Source organism: Pleurodeles waltl, chromosome 1_2 (assembly GCF_031143425.1).
Source record: "Pleurodeles waltl isolate 20211129_DDA chromosome 1_2, aPleWal1.hap1.20221129, whole genome shotgun sequence".
Taxonomy (NCBI): Eukaryota; Metazoa; Chordata; class Amphibia; order Caudata; family Salamandridae; genus Pleurodeles; species Pleurodeles waltl.
Window position 1 is genome coordinate 512,011,128 of NC_090437.1, and position 20,272 is coordinate 512,031,399.

At 45.6% G+C, this 20,272-nt stretch overlaps 1 protein-coding gene across 4 annotated transcripts in view; it reads left to right on the top strand.

The window, feature by feature from the left end:
- Positions 1-20,272, top strand: part of LARP7 (La ribonucleoprotein 7, transcriptional regulator) — a 216,089-nt gene that overhangs the window by 70,899 nt on the left and 124,918 nt on the right. For all 4 annotated transcript variants that reach the window (XM_069241625.1, XM_069241634.1, XM_069241607.1 and 1 more), the window contains exons 7-8: positions 8,760-8,865; positions 10,085-10,471. In XM_069241625.1, the coding sequence (XP_069097726.1) occupies positions 8,760-8,865; positions 10,085-10,471 (493 nt within the window). The remainder of the gene's footprint in view (positions 1-8,759; positions 8,866-10,084; positions 10,472-20,272) is intronic.

A 20,272-nucleotide genomic window follows, 5' to 3' on the forward strand; every position in this document is an offset into this window, starting at 1 on the left:
AACCGTTTTTATGTAGTACTGTTATTGAGCAAGAGCGAATGTTCCTGGAGCATATGGAGGGTTCGATAGTTACAGTATTTTATCCAGTGGTCAATTAACCTCTAGCTATGTGAGTGGGGCAGAGTTCATTGGGTGATTATGTTGTCTACATTGATGAGGCAGTGGGGTTTCATTAGTTGAATTAAGACTGTAGGGCTTAATAAAGCTAGCTGCAGTTGTGATACACTGTTATAAGTATGTGTTGATATTTCATGCAACACAAACTTTGCTAGGAAGCAACGGAGCGTTGTATATTACTTGAGGGAGGTTGGAAGATCATGCTTATCAAGTGGGGATAACACAAATACATTTCACATTTTTTGGCAAAGGGAGATTAAGTGATTTGTCCAAAAACCCTCAGGCCCTCATTACGAGTCTGGCGGTCCTAGTACCGCCAGACTCACGGTGACGGTCGGACTGCCGCCAATGCAGTGGTCAGACAGCCACATTATGACTGTGGCGAAAGTGCCACGGTCCGCTTGCAAGCACCGCCACTTTTTTGCCGGCTGACAGCCTGGTGGTGCCGGCGATCTTAATCCACCAGGGCAGCGCTGCAAGCAACTCTGCCCTGGGGATTACGACTTCCGTATCTGCCAGCTTTTGCATAGCAGTTCCACCGCCATGCAACAGCTGGTGGAGATGGGGCTCCATGGGCAGCCCCTGCACTGCCAATTCACATGGCATGGCCAGTGAAGGGGCCCCAATGGGCAGTCCAGTCACGCTTTTCACTGCCTGAATTACAGGCAGTGAAAAGTGTGACGGGTGCTGCCGCACCCGACGCACTGCAACATTTCCGCCGGCTCGGTTACAAGCCGGCATCAATGTTGTGGTAGTTTCCCGCTGAACCAGTGGAAAACTCATAATAGGGCCTGCGGGAGGAAGACAGAACTGGCGGTCTTCTGACCTAACGAGTTTGGTGGGCGGCAGCCCCTGCCACCCACCAAACTCGTAATGTGGCCCTCAATGTTGTACTTATTTGTTGAGACACGTATTCCAGATAACCGTAGAGCCTGGAACTTCTTGCCTGTGTTTCCTAAGAACTCTAATCCCTGAAAAAATAAATGTATTTATTGGTTGGTTTCTGGTCCTGCACTGTCAACTGACTGACTGCTAAGCAATCATCCATTTATTGAATAAATCGCATGCAGTGTTCTTTCAATGATGTTGACTTTTTTCATATGCTTAGTTAAACTAAAAAGGTCTATTTGGTGGAGTAGAACACTAGGCTGTTGACGGTCTGTAGTAAGTCTAGAGTCATTGGATAATTGGTAACATTTTGTGGCTGAGGTTGCTGCAGTAAGGGGAAGTCTGAGAACCTTGCACCATGGATCTCCCAGGCCTATTTTCCAGAAGGTGGAGAGTTTGGCTTGCTTTAGATGGTCAAAGAGTGGTTGTGCAGTAGTCATGGGCCTTGATCTGATTTCAGAACATTTTGTCCCTTATGAAGAGGTTGTCTTTTAAAACTGGTGAGTGCTCTTTGCTGCTTTCTTCCTTGCAGTCCTCGAAAAATAATAAAAATGTTACTAGACCTGCAGTTTGAGTAGCTTGAATAATCTACTTGACCTAACTGTTATGTACTTGAGCCGGAAACGGGTCTCAAATTGTGTGAGCTTAAGCAAATGTTGTAGTTTACAGTTGCCTTTTTCTTCATTCTCACATATGAGTGCACCTTCAAGTATGTGAGTTCAGCATTTCTGCCGTAAAAACATTCTCCTTTGTTTGATTAAATACACTCAACGTTTGCTCCATGTATAATATATCTAGCCCATATATATGGTACACCTGATCCATGCATGAGTTGCCTCTTAGTTTACTAGTAGCTTTGCCATCAGGGCGGGAGTGTTCCTCAGTTTATGTTTAAACACTCACTTTTAATAAATATATGTTCGATGGCATCTGTCGCTGTAGATACACATGTTGTGCATAGCCCGCCATCTGGTGTTGGGTCGGAGTGTTACAAGTTGTTTTTCTTCGAAGAAGTCTTTCGAGTCACGGGACCGAGGGACTCCTCCTCTTTGTCTCCATTGCGCATGGGCGTCGACTCCATCTTCGATTGTTTTCTTTCCGCCATCGGGTTCGGACGTGTTCCTTTCGCTCCGGGTTTCGGAACGGAAAGTTAGCTCTAAAATCGGAAAATTACGTCGGTATTGTTGCGTTCGGGATCGGGTTAGATAGCATCGACATCGAATCGATACGATAACATCTCCGTTGCCCTTCGGGGTAGTTTTCGATCCCCCGTCGGGGCCTGGTCGGCCCGACCGCGTGTGACATCGACGCTGATGGAACGGACCCCGTTCCGATTCTGTCCTAAATGCCACAACAAATACCCATATACAGACCAACATTCGGTCTGTAACCTGTGCCTGTCGCCTGAGCACAGGGAAGAAACTTTTGAGGCCTGTCGTGCGTTCCGGTCCCGAAAAACGCTCCGTGACCGCCGAGCCAGAAGACTGCAAATGGCGTCCACGCTGACAGGACACCGAGATTTCGAGGAACAAGAAGAAGTAGAAGCCTTCTCGATCCATGAATCGGACTCGGACGAATTCGACGACCATGAAACAGTGAGTAAGACGTCGAAGATAGCACATAAGAAAACTGACAAGGCCCAGGGGACGCCACTGCCATCAGGCCATGGCTCAACCCATAAAATCGGTGACCGACCATCGGCACCGAAGAAGGCCGAAATAGTGCCGAGATCGTCTGACTCGGGTCGAGACACAGGCACCCAGCCATCTCGGGACCGAGATAGTGCTGCCGACAAAGATCGACGCCGAGATAGCGGAGCCGAAGCTGCTCGACGCAGAGACAGCGGCACCGAGGAGGATCGACGCCGAGAGGGTTCGACTCCGAAAAAGAGAAAAGTCGCCTCGGAGCCAAAAAAGAGCGTGGACATAGTTTCGGTGCCAAAACGACCCGCAACCGAGCCAACTACCGGTTCCTATTCAGAGGAACAATCACTGTCCTCTCAAATGCGAAAGCATAGATTCGAGGAGGAATTACAATCCACCGAGGTGGACCACACTCAAAAACAGATTTTTATACAGAATGGAACAGGGAAAATAAGCACCCTTCCCCCTATTAGGAGGAAGAGGAGACTTGAATTCCAACAAGAACAAGCACCACAAACAAAACTGGTGAAGAAGGTAACTCCGCCACCCTCTCCTCCACCTGTAGCTCACATTTCACCGGCACAGACTCCGTCACATTCACCGGCTCACACCACCTTAAGCCAAGGTGACCAGGACCAAGATGCTTGGGACTTATACGACGCCCCAGTGTCGGACAACAGTCCAGAGGCGTATCCTACAAAGCCCTCACCACCAGAAGACAGCACAGCATATTCACAAGTGGTGGCTAGAGCAGCAGAGTTCCACAACGTGTCTCTACACTCGGAGCCTGTCGAGGATGACTTCCTCTTCAACACCCTCTCTTCCACACATAGCACCTACCAAAGCCTGCCTATGCTCCCAGGAATGCTAAGGCACGCAAAGGACATATTCAAAGAGCCTGTCAAAAGTAGGGCAATAACACCGAGGGTGGAAAAGAAATATAAGCCACCTCCCACAGACCCAGCTTTCATCACCTCACAACTGCCACCAGATTCGGTTGTGGTAGGGGCAGCTCGCAAGAGAGCAAACTCTCACACATCGGGCGATGCACCACCCCCAGATAAGGAGAGCCGCAAGTTCGATGCAGCCGGTAAAAGGGTCGCAGTACAGGCTGCAAACCAGTGGCACATCGCTAACTCTCAAGCGCTCCTAGCGCGATATGACAGAGCCCACTGGGATGAGATGCAACACCTCATTGAGCATCTACCCACAGAACTACAAAAGAGGGCGAAACAAGTGGTTGAGGAGGGCCAAAACATCTCCAATAACCAGATACGCTCCTCTATGGACGCAGCGGACACAGCAGCAAGAACAATTAACACGGCAGTAACCATACGAAGGCACGCGTGGCTACGAACATCTGGTTTTAAACCAGAGATACAGCAGGCGGTGCTCAATATGCCATTCAATGAGCAACAATTGTTCGGACCTGAAGTGGACACGGCAATTGAGAAGCTAAAAAAGGACACTGACACTGCAAAAGCCATGGGCGCGCTCTACTCCCCGCAGAGCAGAGGCACTTTCAACACCTTCCGCAAGACAACCTTTAGAGGGGGGTTTCGGGGTCAAGCCACACAAGCCAGTACCTCACATTCAACACCGTCCACCTACCAGGGACAGTACCAAAGGGGAGGCTTTCGGGCGAATACAGAGGGGGACAATTCCCTAGAAGCAGGGTAAAATTTCAAGGCCCCAAAACACCTACAACCAAACAGTGACTCACACGTCACTCATCCCCTCCACACAACACCAGTGGGGGGAAGAATAAGTCAGTATTACCAAGAGTGGGAGAAAATAACAACAGACACTTGGGTCTTAGCAATTATCCAACATGGTTATTGCATAGAATTTCTACAAATCCCTCCAAACATACCACCAAAAACACAGAATATATCAAAACAACATTCGGACCTCCTAGAAATAGAAGTTCAAGCATTACTGCAAAAGAACGCAATAGAACTGGTACCAGATACACAAACAAATACAGGGGTTTACTCACTGTACTTTCTCATACCAAAGAAGGACAAAACACTGAGACCAATCCTAGACCTCAGAACACTAAACACATACATCAAATCAGAACACTTTCACATGGTCACGCTACAGGAAGTGTTACCGTTGCTAAAGCAACAAGATTACATGACAATCTTAGATCTCAAAGACGCGTATTTCCACATACCAATACATCCGTCGCACAGGAAATACCTAAGGTTCGTATTCAAAGGAATACATTACCAATTCAAAGTATTGCCGTTCGGTTTAACAACTGCACCAAGAGTCTTCACAAAATGCCTAGCAGTAGTGGCTGCACACATCAGAAGGCAGCAAATACACGTATTCCCGTATCTAGACGACTGGCTAATCAAGACCGACTCACTGACAAGGTGCTCACACCACACAGATCAGGTCATACAAACCCTCTACAAACTCGGTTTCACCATCAACTATGCGAAATCACACATTCTGCCGTGCAAAGTACAACAATACCTAGGATCGACAATAGACACAACGAGGGGAATAGCCACTCCAAGTCCACAAAGGGGTCAACATTTCCAAAAGATTATACAACGCATGTATCCAACACAAAAAATACAGGCGAAGATGATATTACAACTCCTAGGCATGATGTCATCATGCATAGCCATTGTCCCGAACGCAAGACTACACATGAGGCCCTTACAACAGTGCCTAGCATCACAATGGTCACAAGCACAGGGTCGCCTTCTAGATCTGGTGTTAATAGACCGCCTAACATACCTCTCGCTTCTATGGTGGAACAATATAAATTTAAACAAAGGGCGGCCTTTCCAAGACCCAGTGCCACAATACGTGATAACAACAGATGCTTCCATGACAGGGTGGGGAGCACACCTCAATCAACACAGCATACAAGGACAATGGGATGTACATCAAAGAAAGCTGCATATAAATCACCTCGAACTACTAGCAGTTTTCCAAGCATTAAAAGCATTCAACCAATCATAACTCACAAATACATTCTTGTCAAAACGGACAACATGACAACAATGTATTATCTAAACAAACAGGGGGGGACACACTCGACACAGCTGTGCCTTCTGGCACAAAAAATATGGCAATGGGCAATTCACAACCACATTCGCCTAATAGCACAGTTTATTCCAGGGATCCAGAATCAACTTGCAGACAATCTCTCTCGAGATCACCAACAGGTCCACGAATGGGAAATTCACCCCCAAATTCTAAACACTTACTTCAAACGTTGGGGAACACCTCAAATAGACTTATTTGCAACAAAGGAGAACGCAAAATGCCAAAACTTCGCATCCAGATACCCACACAGGCAGTCTCAAGGCAATGCCCTATGGATGAACTGGTCAGGGATATTTGCTTACGCTTTTCCCCCTCTCCCTCTCCTTCCATATCTAGTAAACAAATTGAGTCAAAACAAACTCAAACTCATACTGATAGCACCAACATGGGCAAGGCAACCATGGTACACATCACTGCTAGACCTATCAGTAGTACCCCACGTCAAGTTGCCCAACAGGCCAGATCTGTTAACACAACACAAACAACAGATCAGGCATCCAAACCCAGCATCGCTGAATCTAGCAATCTGGCTCCTGAAATCCTAGAATTCGGACACTTAAACCTCACAAGAATGTATGGAAGTCATAAAGCAAGCTAGAAGACCATCCACTAGACACTGCTATGCAAGCAAATGGAAAAGGTTTGTTTGCTACTGCCATCATAATCAAATTCAACCATTACACGCATCTCCAAAGGATGTAGTGGGTTACTTACTACACTTACAAAAATCGAACCTGGCCTTCTCTTCCATTAAAATACACCTCGCAGCAATATCTGCATACCTGCAGATTACCCATTCAACTTCACTTTTTAGGATACCTGTCATTAAAGCGTTTATGGAAGGCCTCAAAAGAATTATACCACCAAGGACACCACCCGTTCCTTCATGGAACCTCAACATCGTCTTAACAAGACTCATGGGTCCACCCTTTGAACCTATGCATTCTTGCGAAATACAATTCCTAACCTGGAAAGTTGCATTTCTCATCGCCATCACATCTCTAAGAAGAGTAAGTGAAATTCAGGCGTTTACAATACAAGAACCTTTTATCCAACTACACAAAAATAAAGTAGTCCTAAGGACCAATCCTAAATTTTTGCCAAAGGTTATTTCACCGTTCCACCTAAATCAAACGGTAGAGCTACCAGTGTTCTTCCCACAGCCAGATTCCATAGCTGATAGGGCACTACATACATTAGTCGTCAAAAGGGCACTAATGTACTACATTGACAGAACTAAAAACATCAGAAAGACTAAACAACTGTTTATTGCATTTCAAAAACCGCACGCAGGAAACCCAATATCGAAACAGGGTATAGCCAGATGGATAGTTAAGTGCATCCAAATCTGCTACCTTAAAGCAAAAAGACAACTGCCCATTACACCAAGGGCACACTCAACCAGAAAGAAAGGCGCTACCATGGCCTTCCTAGGGAATATTCCAATGCACGAAATATGTAAGGCAGCCACATGGTCTATGCCTCACACATTTACCAAGCACTACTGTGTAGACGTGCTATCCGCACAACAAGCCACAGTAGGTCAAGCCGTACTAAGAACCTTATTTCAGACTACTTCCACTCCTACAGGCTGAGCCACCGCTTTTGGGGAGATAACTGCTTACTAGTCTATGCACAACATGTGTATCTACAGCGACAGATGCCATCGAACTGAAAATGTCACTTACCCAGTGTACATATGTTCGTGGCATCAGTCGCTGAAGATTCACATGTGCCCACCCACCTCCCCGGGAGCCTGTAGCCGTTTGGAAGTTAGCTTCAACTTTGTACATTTGTAAATCTATTAAATCTTAAATAGGTACATACTTATTCACTCCATTGCATGGGCACTATTACTAACAAACAACTCCTACCTCACCCTCTGCGGGGAAAACAATCGAAGATGGAGTCGACGCCCATGCGCAATGGAGACAAAGAGGAGGAGTCCCTCGGTCCCGTGACTCGAAAGACTTCTTCGAAGAAAAACAACTTGTAACACTCCGACCCAACACCAGATGGCGGGCTATGCACAACATGTGAATCTTCAGCGACTGATGCCACGAACAGATGTACACTGGGTAAGTGACATTTTAATTCTTAAGTATGATGGGGTAGCGCACTATCATTTACAGACAGTAAATTTCCAAAAAATGACCAAAAACCTTCCCACTAACTTGCAGCTTTACGAATAAAACTATATAGTGTGTTAACAATAAACTGTGAAAATTGGGTTCCAGAAAAGATTTATCATTTGCACATCACCAAGTAAAGTGTTCTGACTTTTTCTCATGCTATCAACATTTTTTTTTTTCATCACACAGAAGTACAAAGAATGGTCTTTTACAGCTACTGAAATATATTTTGAAATGTTTGTAAAGTTGACCTAGTTATATAAATGTTGTGTTAGGAAAAACCTGATACCAACAGCCTTTCATTTCACATAGGACAGACAGTTCCCCTAACAAAATCTCGGAACTCTGCATTGCAAGAAGGCAAACTGACTTTTGACCTCTGTCTCTGAACACCGTGACGAGATTTAAAGGCATCTTAATTGCTAATTCAGTTTCTGACTGAACAGAACACCTGTTCTTTGTCCACTCGCCAGAAAGGGCGAGTAAGATCTAAAAATAGCTCAACCTCATAAAATAAAACTCACCATAGGTAGTGGTCAAGTAGATTTCTCAAGCTTTGTCCTTTTTAATGATAGTTAATTTAGTTAAAGTTGGTATGCTCATTTACAGGAGCCAAACTGAGAGCATTCCAGAAATAGTTTATTTTTGGCTGTACCATGGTAAAGGAAGAAAACTAGTCATACATGATTCTAGAGTTTGGATGATAGTGACTTGGCCAGCTGTTTGCAACATGCAAAAATGAACTTATATTGTCGCTAACCTTTATTTGTAATTGGTGATGTAGAGAAAATGTTTCTATGCCTCTGCTGGCCAGTTTATTATTGCTCAGTTATACATGAACTCTTGGTATTATTTTCTGTCTTAATTTTTTTAATTAAATGAATTTTCTTTCTTTTTCTTCTCTCAGACTTTGAATAATCCACCTGAAGATGCACCGAGAAAACCTGGTGTTTTTCCCAAAACTGTAAAAAATAAGCCTATTCCTGTACTGGACACGAATGACGCTCCTGCTGGTTAGTGGGTATTAAGCTGGATATTTAGAATACCTATGTACTATTCTTTCGAGCATAGCTACTGCTGGCTCGCAAAATGTTTTGTTGCTACAAAGTTGCCACTTTGTTGCCCTTAAAACTCCTTTGCCTTCCCAGCCACACATGGAGCCTGGTCTGCAAGATGGCTTTTTTTGGCCCCCTGGAGAGACATGCCAACTACTCTCGGGAAGGGGATCAATGAAGGATTTTAGGCTAGGGAGGTATTACTCCTGCATGCGAGAAGCCATTTGAGTGTTAGCCTTAAAAGGCAGTCTTCAAAGTAGAAGCCACCTTTGGAAGGCAGATATGTAACACTAGGGGAGGGCTGCCCCATTGTTTAGGCAGACCGTTTTTCACAAAGAGCAGAGTTGGGAAACCAGTTTCCTAATCTGTTTCCCCAGTGATGTGTAATCTCGGGGGTGGGTTAGTGAGGTTTGAAGACCGTGAGAGGGTTCTTGCCATTTTGGGATTGGGCAGATTGGTGCATCATGTGATAGCCACATGCCTCACTGCACAGGAAGTGATTACCAGGTCGGAGGGAACCTATTGGCTATCAACTGCATCATGGCCTGAGGGCGTTTTCCTTGAAAACTTTTCTAATTATAAAAATTGTTGAATTTGCCAAGGCTTGTTTTTGGTTGAGTGAAAATGCTTTGCTTTATTAGTACTTGTAAAAGCCGTAGCTCCAGAACCCTCCGGTAGATCTTTTTGTTGTGTTGTCTAAATTCTTATAAAAATACAATCTATTTTTATAAATTGGTATCTGATTTCTTGAGTTTGGTCAGTTTCTTCTGCAATTGTTTGGTACTGTTTAAATGCGTTACACTTGTTATTCTGTATAAGCCTTGTTGCTCAGTGCCACAGCTAACCAGGGCTGAGCTGAGGGTTGGACAGATGAAACCTAGGGCTCAAAGGGGTTAGTAAGTGTATTACTTGGTGAGGTTGCACAACCACACCATGTAATAGACCCCAGTTCCTCACAAAAAGCATGCCAATGGTATAGAACATCCTTTGATTGTACTTTCTGGGCCTTGGAACTGAAGCTGCTTCAGTGGTTTTCTTTGAGCATCTCTGACACACTTGTCTTTATCAACACCTCCTGTTCAAATAATGTAACACTAAAATAAATTTTGTTTGCGAAATACTTCAGTGTTGCATCTCTGTATATTCAGTTTTATTTACAAATGTTAATGATTTGCAGAGGAGAAGAAAAAGAAGAAGAAAAAGAAGAAATCTAAACTGAAGGAAGAGACCAATGAACAATCTGCAACAGAGGTGAAGGACGAAAACATTGACACAGGAATCGAACAAGCAGCCAAGACGAAAAGGCGTAGGACAACATCCGACTGCTCTGACATGGAGGCCTCCGAAACCCACAAGCATCATTCAAAGAAGGAAAAAAAAAAGCGTGACAGATCGGTGAGCTCCGAAATGGCAGAGGATCAAGCACGGCCTGCAAAGAGGAAACGTAGCAGCTCTAGCGACAGAGAAGCATCATCTTCCAAGGTGAAGAAGTTTTCATGCAAGGACGATGTGGATACACGGCACAAAGCACCAAATGAAATCACAACTCTAAAGGAATGCAAAGGTAGAATATGTTTCATATGTTTGCTTTTGCAGCTTTTGTGAGCTGCAAATAGTTTATTCTCATTGCTTGATTCCCTTGGCAGTATTCAGTAAAAAAATAATTGTCCCATCTCAAATTTGGTTACAGTTATGCTAGTTTACATTACATGCATAATTAATAAGCAGCAAATAAATATTGGAATGATGGAAGTAAATTGGCTTATAGTTTGAGATACTAATACTGCTGCGAACATGAGTTGAAAACAAAATATTTATTCACATTACTGTAAGCTGACATAAATCAAGGACTTTGTTGGTGTTTAGAATCTAGTGCTAAAGCCAACTACTGCAATCTGTGTCTCTTCCTGATTCATTCAAACATACTTAAACCACAATGAGACACATATAGCAGTGTACATAGAGTCTTAAAATAACTGGACACCCTAATGAGAACATTTTTGTGATGTACTGTGAGGTCAATTCTTCCGTCATGGGCTATTGGTCCTTACTTTGTAGGATCCTGTCTGATTACTGTTGTTTACCACTCCACTAGTATCGCAGGATCATCAGTATAATTCCACTTGTGTTGGTTTCGGAATTCAACATTTGCTCATATAACTCTTCAGGGGTGGCAAACTCAAACGGTTAAAGCTTTTATTGTAGAAGGATTTATACATTCAGATAAAGTATGACAGTGTTAATTGTACTCACTAATGAAAACCTCCAGCCTGGGTGAAATCTTCAAATAATTGCTCTTAGGTTTACAGATAATAAGAGGGGCAGGTTTAACACTATCTTATGCCAGTATATGACCCCAGCAATCTTATTTATACTTGCCTTTTGTTAGAAATTGGGTTTCTGGTTGGCAGAGATATGCCTCTCTTCTCCCCCCCCCCCCCCCCCCCCCCCCCGCCCCTCCACACACACACCCCATCCCCATCCGATCAGAAGTCACAAGCCTAGTCGGAGTAAGTCAGGTATACACTAAAAGTTAACTAGTAGTTTGGCACAGTGCATTCAGGCTTTACTTACTGGGCAATGTGTAAAGTATTTGTGCAACATTTAAAACAGTAACACAGTGAAAATACCACAAAAGACTCCACACTAAGTTAAAAAAAATAGACTATATTTTTATGTACAAAACAAGACCAAAACGATAAAAATCTAATAAATAGAAGTCAAGATATGATTTTAACAAAAAGAATAAATGTGCAAATAGCGCTTATAAGCAATATGCACCTCTAGGGATGTCTGGTCGTGCTGGACCGGGACAAAGTCAATTGTTCAGGCTGCCTGTGGAGTGCAGACTGGCTACAAGACCCACGCAGGGCCCGCTAAGCTACAGTACCTCAATCCTTTTTGTAGCACGAGATGTATTGATGATCCCCATGCAGTTGGGGGTGATGTGCCAGATTTCTCCACGCATCTGTGGCAATGTGTCTGTTCCAAGTGCAATGCATCGCTTCAGAGAGTGGCGGTTCCAAATGCAGTGCACCGGGTTAATCCTAGCTGGAGGGTTGATGCGTCGATCTTCTCCACACAGAGGAGGTGATGAATTGGTTCCAAAGGGGATGCAGCGGTTCTGAGTGCGATGCGCTGGTCCGGTCCCTGCAGCATCAGTGATGCGTGAATCTCGCAGCAGGCGGTGAGTCAGTTCCGAACGGCGCCAATGCACAGGTCCTGGCAGATGCAGCACTTTATATTCACTTCCAAGGACCATGGACTGGATTACCACCACTTGGCACAGCAAAGTCTGCGTGCTGTTTGCAGATGGGAGGGAAGCGTTAGATGTCCCTGAGACTTAAGAACAGGAGGCAAGCCCTTGTTGTCACTTGGGTTCTGAGATGTAGAGATGGAGGTCCAGTCCGTCTCCCTCCCAGCCATGAGGGCAGCAAATCAGCTCAGCAAAGCAGGAGTCAAACAGAGTAACAACTCAGCAGAGTTGCAGTCCTTGTAGCAGCACAGCAGTCCTTCCTGGCAGAGTATCCACTGGCCCAGAAGTGTGCTGAGTTGGTGGTGTCAGAGGTTCATTACTTATGCCTAGGTTAGCCTTTGGAGTGAGGGAGACTTCAAACAAAAGTCTTTGAAGTGCACAGAGGCCCCCACTTCCTGCTCTGGCTCAGACTCACTACAGGGAAGTATGCATCTCTTTGTGTGTTGCAGTACACTACCCGTTCAGATGTAAGTGTCAGCCCCACCAAGCCATCTTGCCCAGTATGGCCCATCAGAATGTTGATGGCTTGTTAGTCACACCTAAGCTCCCTTTGGCTGCGGATGTCTAGAGGGAATGCACAAGCCCAGCTGTCACCTCACCCCAGTCATGTATTCTAGACAGGCAGTAGGCACCAAATGGCTAAAGTAAGAAAATGCCAACTTTCTAAAAGTGGCACTTTCAGAACTGCAATTTACAATCTGGCTTTACCATTAGTTGTGATTTTAAATTGTGAGTCCAGAGACACCAAACTTGACAAACTGTTCTCTTCCAGTTTGTGAATTACACTTATAAGATGTAATAAGATAATGTAAATGTTATCCTATGGGGGGATAGCAGTAGTGAATAAAGAATTTGGGAGATTTTCACTACCAGGGCATGGAAAACTTAAATGTACATTTCCTGCCTTTTGAATACATTGCACCCTTCCCTGTGGGTCACATGGGGCCTACTGTAGGGGTGATTATATGTATAAAAAGGAAGGGTTTAGGCCTGGCAAAAGGTTTATCTTGCCTGGTCAAAATGGCAGTGTAAAACTGCCGCTCAGGCTCTGCAATGGCAGACGTGAGACATGATTAAGGGGCTGATTAAATGGGTGGTACAATCAGTGCTGCAGGCCCACTAGTAGGATTTAATTTCCATGCCCTGGACACGTAGTGCACTTTACTAGGAACTTATAAGTAAGTTAAATATGCCAGTTTGGTATGAGCCAATGTTACCATGTATTAGGGGAGAGAGCACAAGCACTTTAGCACTGGTTAGCAGTGGTAAAGTGCACAGAGCTCTAAAGCCTGCAAAAGCAAAGTCGGAAAATATAGGAAGGCTGGCAGGCGAAAAGTTGGTGGAAGACCACCCTAGGACTGACAAGTCTTACAGCTGTATTGCAGTAAACATGGGAAAAACATGAGGCGAAAGAGTATTCAGGCATCCACTTTTTCCTCATATTTAAACCAGGTACGCAGAAGCGGTGTAGAAATCTGTGTTTAAAATTCGCTGGACTAGTATAGAAGTTTGGGGACAAATTGGATCAAAACATGGTTTATTGTCCCACTTTTATATTGCACTTTCTCCTCCTCAACTTAATTTATAAATTTCTCCTTTTGTTTCAGGAAGAGGGAGGCAACTCAAAGGCTGCCAGGGTTGACTTGGCGGTTTTGGGTCATAAGTATTGCTTTAATATATAAAGAAGCCTTTTATAAATTAAACTTGAAACAATAAGCCGTTGGGCCATCATGGACCGGTCGACCATACAGCAGAGGACTGATCATCCCACCAAAGTAGCACCTATCTGTCGTCCCGGGCAGTGTGCTAAGCTAGCATGTCATTTGTAAAGCCATGCCGGTAACTGAAGAGTCTCTAATGACGGTAGAGTTTAAATAATAGTCCCCTCAGTGGCAAAAAAGGGTTTACTGACTGGAAGCAACAAAGATCCGACTCTAATGGCAAAGATAAACTCCAGGCACAGCCTCAAAATATACCAGCACAAAAGAAAGTGTTTTTCTGTGTGCTGAAAAGCCTAAAAAAAGGAAAAGGTGTAAATTATTTTATGCGCAATTGCTTTGTCCAGCTCAGGATTCGGAAATTATCTGCAAAAACTGCCCATTTCCTTAAGCCAGCAGAAAACCACTTCTGTTTGTGAAGCTGCAGTTTTCTTTAAATACTGCATAATGAATTGTTTGCTCATGTGGAATCATTATTTTTTACTTGAGAGAATAATTATCGGGAAAATGACCGCAAATGCGATCAAGTGTAAGTGAGGCTGCAAATGTTTTGTGGAATTTCCTCCATTGGCACCTTTGCCTATGTTATGCGATGTTACTGTCTTCTTCGCTGCCCAGGGAACTTGGTAACTCTCTCTACAATATCCATAACATTTTGTAGAGGAATGGGACAAGGGTCTGTGATAAAGAGGATGCCTTGCAATCGTGCACCTTCTGTTTTCAGCAGCTGTGGCTTCAGAGCTGAGCAGTTCAGTGGACAGGTGCTATAGAGTCATGCAACAAAAATAGTAAAAAGACCATGTAACCATCACCAAGAATCAAGGGGCCCACCCTTTGCAGTAAGAGTCTCCTTTAGAATCTTGGTGCCCTATTGAATTCTTACAGTTGTCTAGTTACCAATTGCAGTTCAGGACACAATTCAAGGTTTTCTAAAACTAGTTACAGTCCCTCCCACCTGGCTTTAATGTCTTAATAGGTTGAGGTACTGGGCCATCCAATAGGACAGGGTACACTTGGTGGACCACAGTGCTTTCCTAGGGTTCATTTAGAAGTGGCCCTCTCCAGTCCTTGAGGGACAGGAGTGAGTGCACCCTAAGGGAAGATGGAAGGCTGGGGGTGATCTGTGTCCACCAGTTAACATTTATAAGGAGGAGGTGACATGGGTGGGTGTCAAACCATTGTTTAGAGTTCCATAATCAAGATGTTGCTTTGTTTTTAGTTCTGCTGCCCAGCTGGGCTGAAGAAATATTTGTTTGTTAAAAACATCTAATTACGTTTTTCTCCATAGTCAAGGTCACAACTTATAGTGTTCTCAGACACAGTAATCCACTGTACAGAGGGGTCCATCCGCTACATGTCCAGAAATCTCAGGGCCCTTTCAGGTTTGGGCCCAGGGATGGCCCGGATTCCACCGCCTCCTTCCAAGCATGTGCAGCTCAGAGCAGCGCAGCACTCTCCTGGGGCAGGGTTACCGCTCTCTATTTTGTCCATCTCCTCAGTCACTTCGCACAGTCCATCTCAGTGAGCACCGCACTCGGCCAGTCTTCCTTTTTCGGCATCCATTTCCACTCAAGTAAGGGGCTGCACCCAGCACGTTGGCACTGCTGCGCCTGAGCAGCTCCTGTTTGGCCTCTCACAATGGGGGCGTATCGGCTACAGGATGGCCAGCATCCCCATTGGCATACTCCGAAGTGGAGTCTGCCAGGATGTTTCAGTATGATGCGGAGGCCGCAAAGAGCAAAGTTAACTCACAGCTGCCATCATTTGCAGTACAGCACCCACCCACTGACCCCCTATCCCCAAAAGGTCTCCATTTTTTGAGGCCTCTTCAATGCAGGTGCATTAGTCATGCAAGGGCTTGAGGGTTTACCCTGGATCAGGACTTTAGGAAAGTGCCCCTTTTTGTCACGGTCAACCCCACTTTTTAGGTCACGGCTAGGCAACACTTTGACTGCCAATGTTGTATATACTTTGTGGGCTTTAGCCCACCCATAGGCTTCCCATTTGCTGCTTCCATCTTCGCTCATATTCTTTCTCCTCATTTGTCTATGGTATTTTGTAATGCCCCTTGTAAGGAAATGCCTCCTTGGCATGGTTACCCCCTGACTTTTTGCCTTTGCTGATGCTATGTTTTGAATTGAAAGTGTGCTGAGGCCTGCTAACCAGGCCCCAGCACCAGTGTTCTTTCCCTAACCTGTACTTTTTGATTCCACAATTGACACACCCTGGCCTCCAGATAAGTCCCTTGTAACTGGTACCTCTGGTACCAAGGGCCCTGATGCCAGGGAAGGTCTCTAAGGGCTGCAGCATGTATTATGCCACCCTAGAGACCCCTCACTCAGCACAGACACACTGCTTACCAGCTTGTGTGTGCTAGTGAGAACAAACTGAGTAAGTCGACATGGCACTCCCCTCAGGGTGCCATGCCAGCCTCTCACTGCCTATGCAGTATGGGTAAGACACCCCTCTAGCAGGCCTTACAGCCCTAAGGCAGGGTGCACTATACCATAGGTGAGGGCACCAGTGCATGAGCACTGTGCCCCTACAGTGTCTAAGCAAAACCTTAGACATTGTAAGTGCAGGGTAGCCATAAGAGTATATGGTCTGGGAGTCTGTCCAACACGAACTCCACAGCACCATAATGGCTACACTGAAAACTGGGAAGTTTGGTATCAAACTTCTCAGCACAATAAATGCACACTGATGCCAGTGTACATTTTATTGTAAAATACACCACAGAGGGCACCTTAGAGGTGCCCCCTGAAACTTAACTGACTATCTGTGTAGGCTGACTGGTTCCAGCAGCCTGCCACACTAGAGACATGTTGCTGGCCCCATGGGGAGAGTGCCTTTGTCACTCTGAGGCCAGTAACAAAGCCTGCACTGGGTGGAGATGCTAACACCTCCCCCAGGCAGGAGCTGTAACACCTGGCGGTGAGCCTCAAAGGCTCACCCCTTTGTCACAGCACCGCAGGACACTCCAGCTAGTGGAGTTGCCCGCCCCTCCGGCCCCGGCCCCCACTTTTGGCGGCAAGGCCGGAGAAAATAATGAGAATAACAAGGAGGAGTCACTGGCCAGTCAGGACAGCCCCTAAGGTGTCCTGAGCTGAGGTGACTCTAACTTTTAGAAATCCTCCATCTTGCAGATGGAGGATTCCCCCAATAGGATTAGGAATGTGACCCCCTCCCCTTGGGAGGAGGCACAAAGAGGGTGTACCCACCCTCAGGGCTAGTAGCCATTGGCTACTAACCCCCCCAGACCTAAACACGCCCTTAAATTTAGTATTTAAGGGCTTCCCTGAACCTAAGAATTTAGATTCCTGCAACTACAAGAAGGACTGCCGAGCTGACAAACCCCTGCAGAGGAAGACCAGAAGACACCAACTGCCTTGGCCCCAGACTTACCGGCCTGTCTCCTGCCTTCCAAAGAACCTGCTCCAGCGACGCTTTCCAAGGGACCAGCGACCTCTGAATCCTCTGAGGACTGCCCTGCTTCGAAAAAGACAAGAAACTCCCGAGGACAGCGGCACTGCTCCAAAAGAACTGCAACTTTGTTACAAGGAGCAGATTTAAAGACCCCTGCAATTCCCCGCAAGAAGCGTGAGACTTGCAACACTGCACCCGGTGACCCCGACTCGACTGGTGGAGAACAACCAACTCAGGGAGGACCCTCCGGCGACTCTACGACTGTGAGTAACCAAAGTTGTCCCCCCTGAGCCCCCACAGCGACGCCTGCAGAGGGAATCCCCAGGCTCCCCCTGACCGCGACTGTCTGAACTCCATTTCCCGAAGGCTGGAAAAGACCCTGCACCCGCAGTCCTCAGCCCCTAAAGAAACGGAACTTCTGTGCAGGAGTGACCCCCAGGAGGCCCTCTCCCTTGCCCAGGTGGTGGCTACCCCGAGGAGCCCCCCCTTGCCTGCCTGCATCGCTGAAGAGACCCCTTGGTCTCCCATTGAAACCTGAAGGAAACCCGACGCATGTTTGCACACTGCACCCGGCCGCCCCCGCGCTGCTGAGGGTGTACTTTCTGTGCTACTTTGTGTCCCCCCCGGTGCCCTACAAAACCCCCCTGGTCTGCCCTCCGAAGACGCGGGTACTTACCTGCTAGCAGACTGGAACCGGGGCACCCCCTTCTCTCCATTATAGCCTATGTGTTTTGGGCACCTCTTTGACCTTTGCACCTGACCGGCCCTGAACTGCTGGTGTGATAACTTTGGGGTTGCTCTGAACCCCCAATGGTGGGCTACCTTGGACCAAAAACTCAAACCTGTAAGTGACTTACTTACCTGTGAAAACTAACAATAACTTACCTCCCCAAGGAACTGTGAAAATTGCACTAAGTGTCCACTTTTAAAACAGCTTATTGTGTTTTATGTGAAAAGTATACATGCTAAAGTAATGATTCAAAGTTCCTAGAGTACTTACCTGCAATACCTTTCAAAAGAGCTATTACATGTAAAATGTGAACCTGTGGTTCTTAAAATAAACTAAGAAAAGATCTTTTTCTATAACAAAACCTATTGGCTGGATTTGTCTCTGAGTGTGTGTACCTCATTTATTGGCTATGTGTATGTACAACAAATGCTTAACACTACTCCTTGGATAAGCCTACTGCTCGACCACACTACCACAAAATAGAGCATTAGTATTATCTCTTTTACCACTATTTTACCTCTAAGGGGAACCCTTGGACTCTGCATGCTGTTCCTTACTTTGAAATAGCACATACAGAGACAACTTCCTACATTGGTGGATCAGCGGTGGGGTACAAGACTTTGCATTTGCTGGACTACTCAGCCAATACCTGATCACACGACAAATTCCAAAATTGTCATTAGAAATTGATTTTTGCAATTTGAAAAGTTTTCTAAATTCTTTAAAGTCCTGCTAGGGCCTTGTGTTAGTCCCTGTTAGCATTTCTTTTAGAGTTTAAAAGTTTTTAAAAGTTTGAATTAGATTCTAGAACTAGTTTTAGATTCTTAAAAGCATTCCAACTTTTAGAAGAATAATGTCTAGTACAGAGATGAATGTGGTGGAACTCGACACCACACCTTACCTCCATCTCCAGATGAAAGAGCTAAGGTCACTCTGTAACATAAGAAAAATAACAATGGGCTCCAGACCTACCAAAGTACAGCTCCAGGAGCTGTTGGCAGAGTATGATAGAGCCAACCCCTCTGTGGATAACACAGAGGAGGATGATAGTGAACTGGAGGAAGAATCCCCTCCACCAGTCCTATCTAGGGAGAACAGGGCTTCTCAAGCCCTGACTCCAAAAATAATAGTCAGAGATGCTGGCTCCCTCACAGGAGGGTCCAGCCTCTCTGAAATCACTGAGGATAACTCCAGTGAAGAGGACATCCAGTTAGCCCGGATGGCCAAAAGATTGGCTTTGGAAAGACAGATCCTAGCCATAGAAAGGGAAAGACAAGAGATGGGCCTAGGACCCATCAATGGTGGCAGCAACATAAATAGGGTCAGAGATTCTCCTGACATGTTGAAAGTCCCCAAAGGGATTGTAACTAAATATGAAGATGGTGATGACATCACCAAATGGTTCACAGCTTTTGAGAGGGCTTGTGAAACCAGAAAAGTGAACTAATCTCACTGGGGTGCTCTCCTTTGGGAAATGTTCACCGGAAAGTGTAGGGATAGACTCCTCACACTCTCTAAAAAAGATGCAGAATCTTATGACCTCATGAAGGGTACCCTGATTGAGGGCTTTGGATTCTCCACTGAGGAGTATAGGATTAGATTCAGGGGGGCTCAAAAATCCTCGAGCCAGACCTGGGTTGACTTTGTAGACTACTCAGTAAAAACACTAGATGGATGGATTCAAGGCAATGGTGTAAATGATTATGATGGGCTGTACAATTTATTTGTGAAAGAACACCTATTAAGTAATTGTTTCAATGATAAACTGCATCAGCATCTGGTGGACCTAGGACCAATTTCTCCCCAAGAATTGGGAAAGAAGGCGGACCATTGGGTCAAGACTAGGGTGTCCAAAACTTCCACAGGGGGTGACCAAAAGAAAGGGGTCACAAAACCTCCCCAGGGGAAAGGTGGTGAGACAGCCAAAAACAAAGATAGTAAAGAGTCTTCTACAGGCCCCCAAAAACCTGCACAGGAGGGTGGGCCCAGAGCCTCTTCACAAAACAATTCTGGGTACAAGGGTAAAAACTTTGATCCCAAAAAGGCCTGGTGTCGTAGCTGTAATCAGTCTGGACACCAAACTGGAGACAAGGCCTGTCCCAAGAAAGATACCACTTCTAACTCCCATCCAGCTAAAACTGGAATGGCCAGTCTCCAAGTGGGATCAACAGTGTGCCCAGAGCAAATCAGGTGTCACACTGAAGCTACATTAGTCTCTGAGGGTGGGGTGGATTT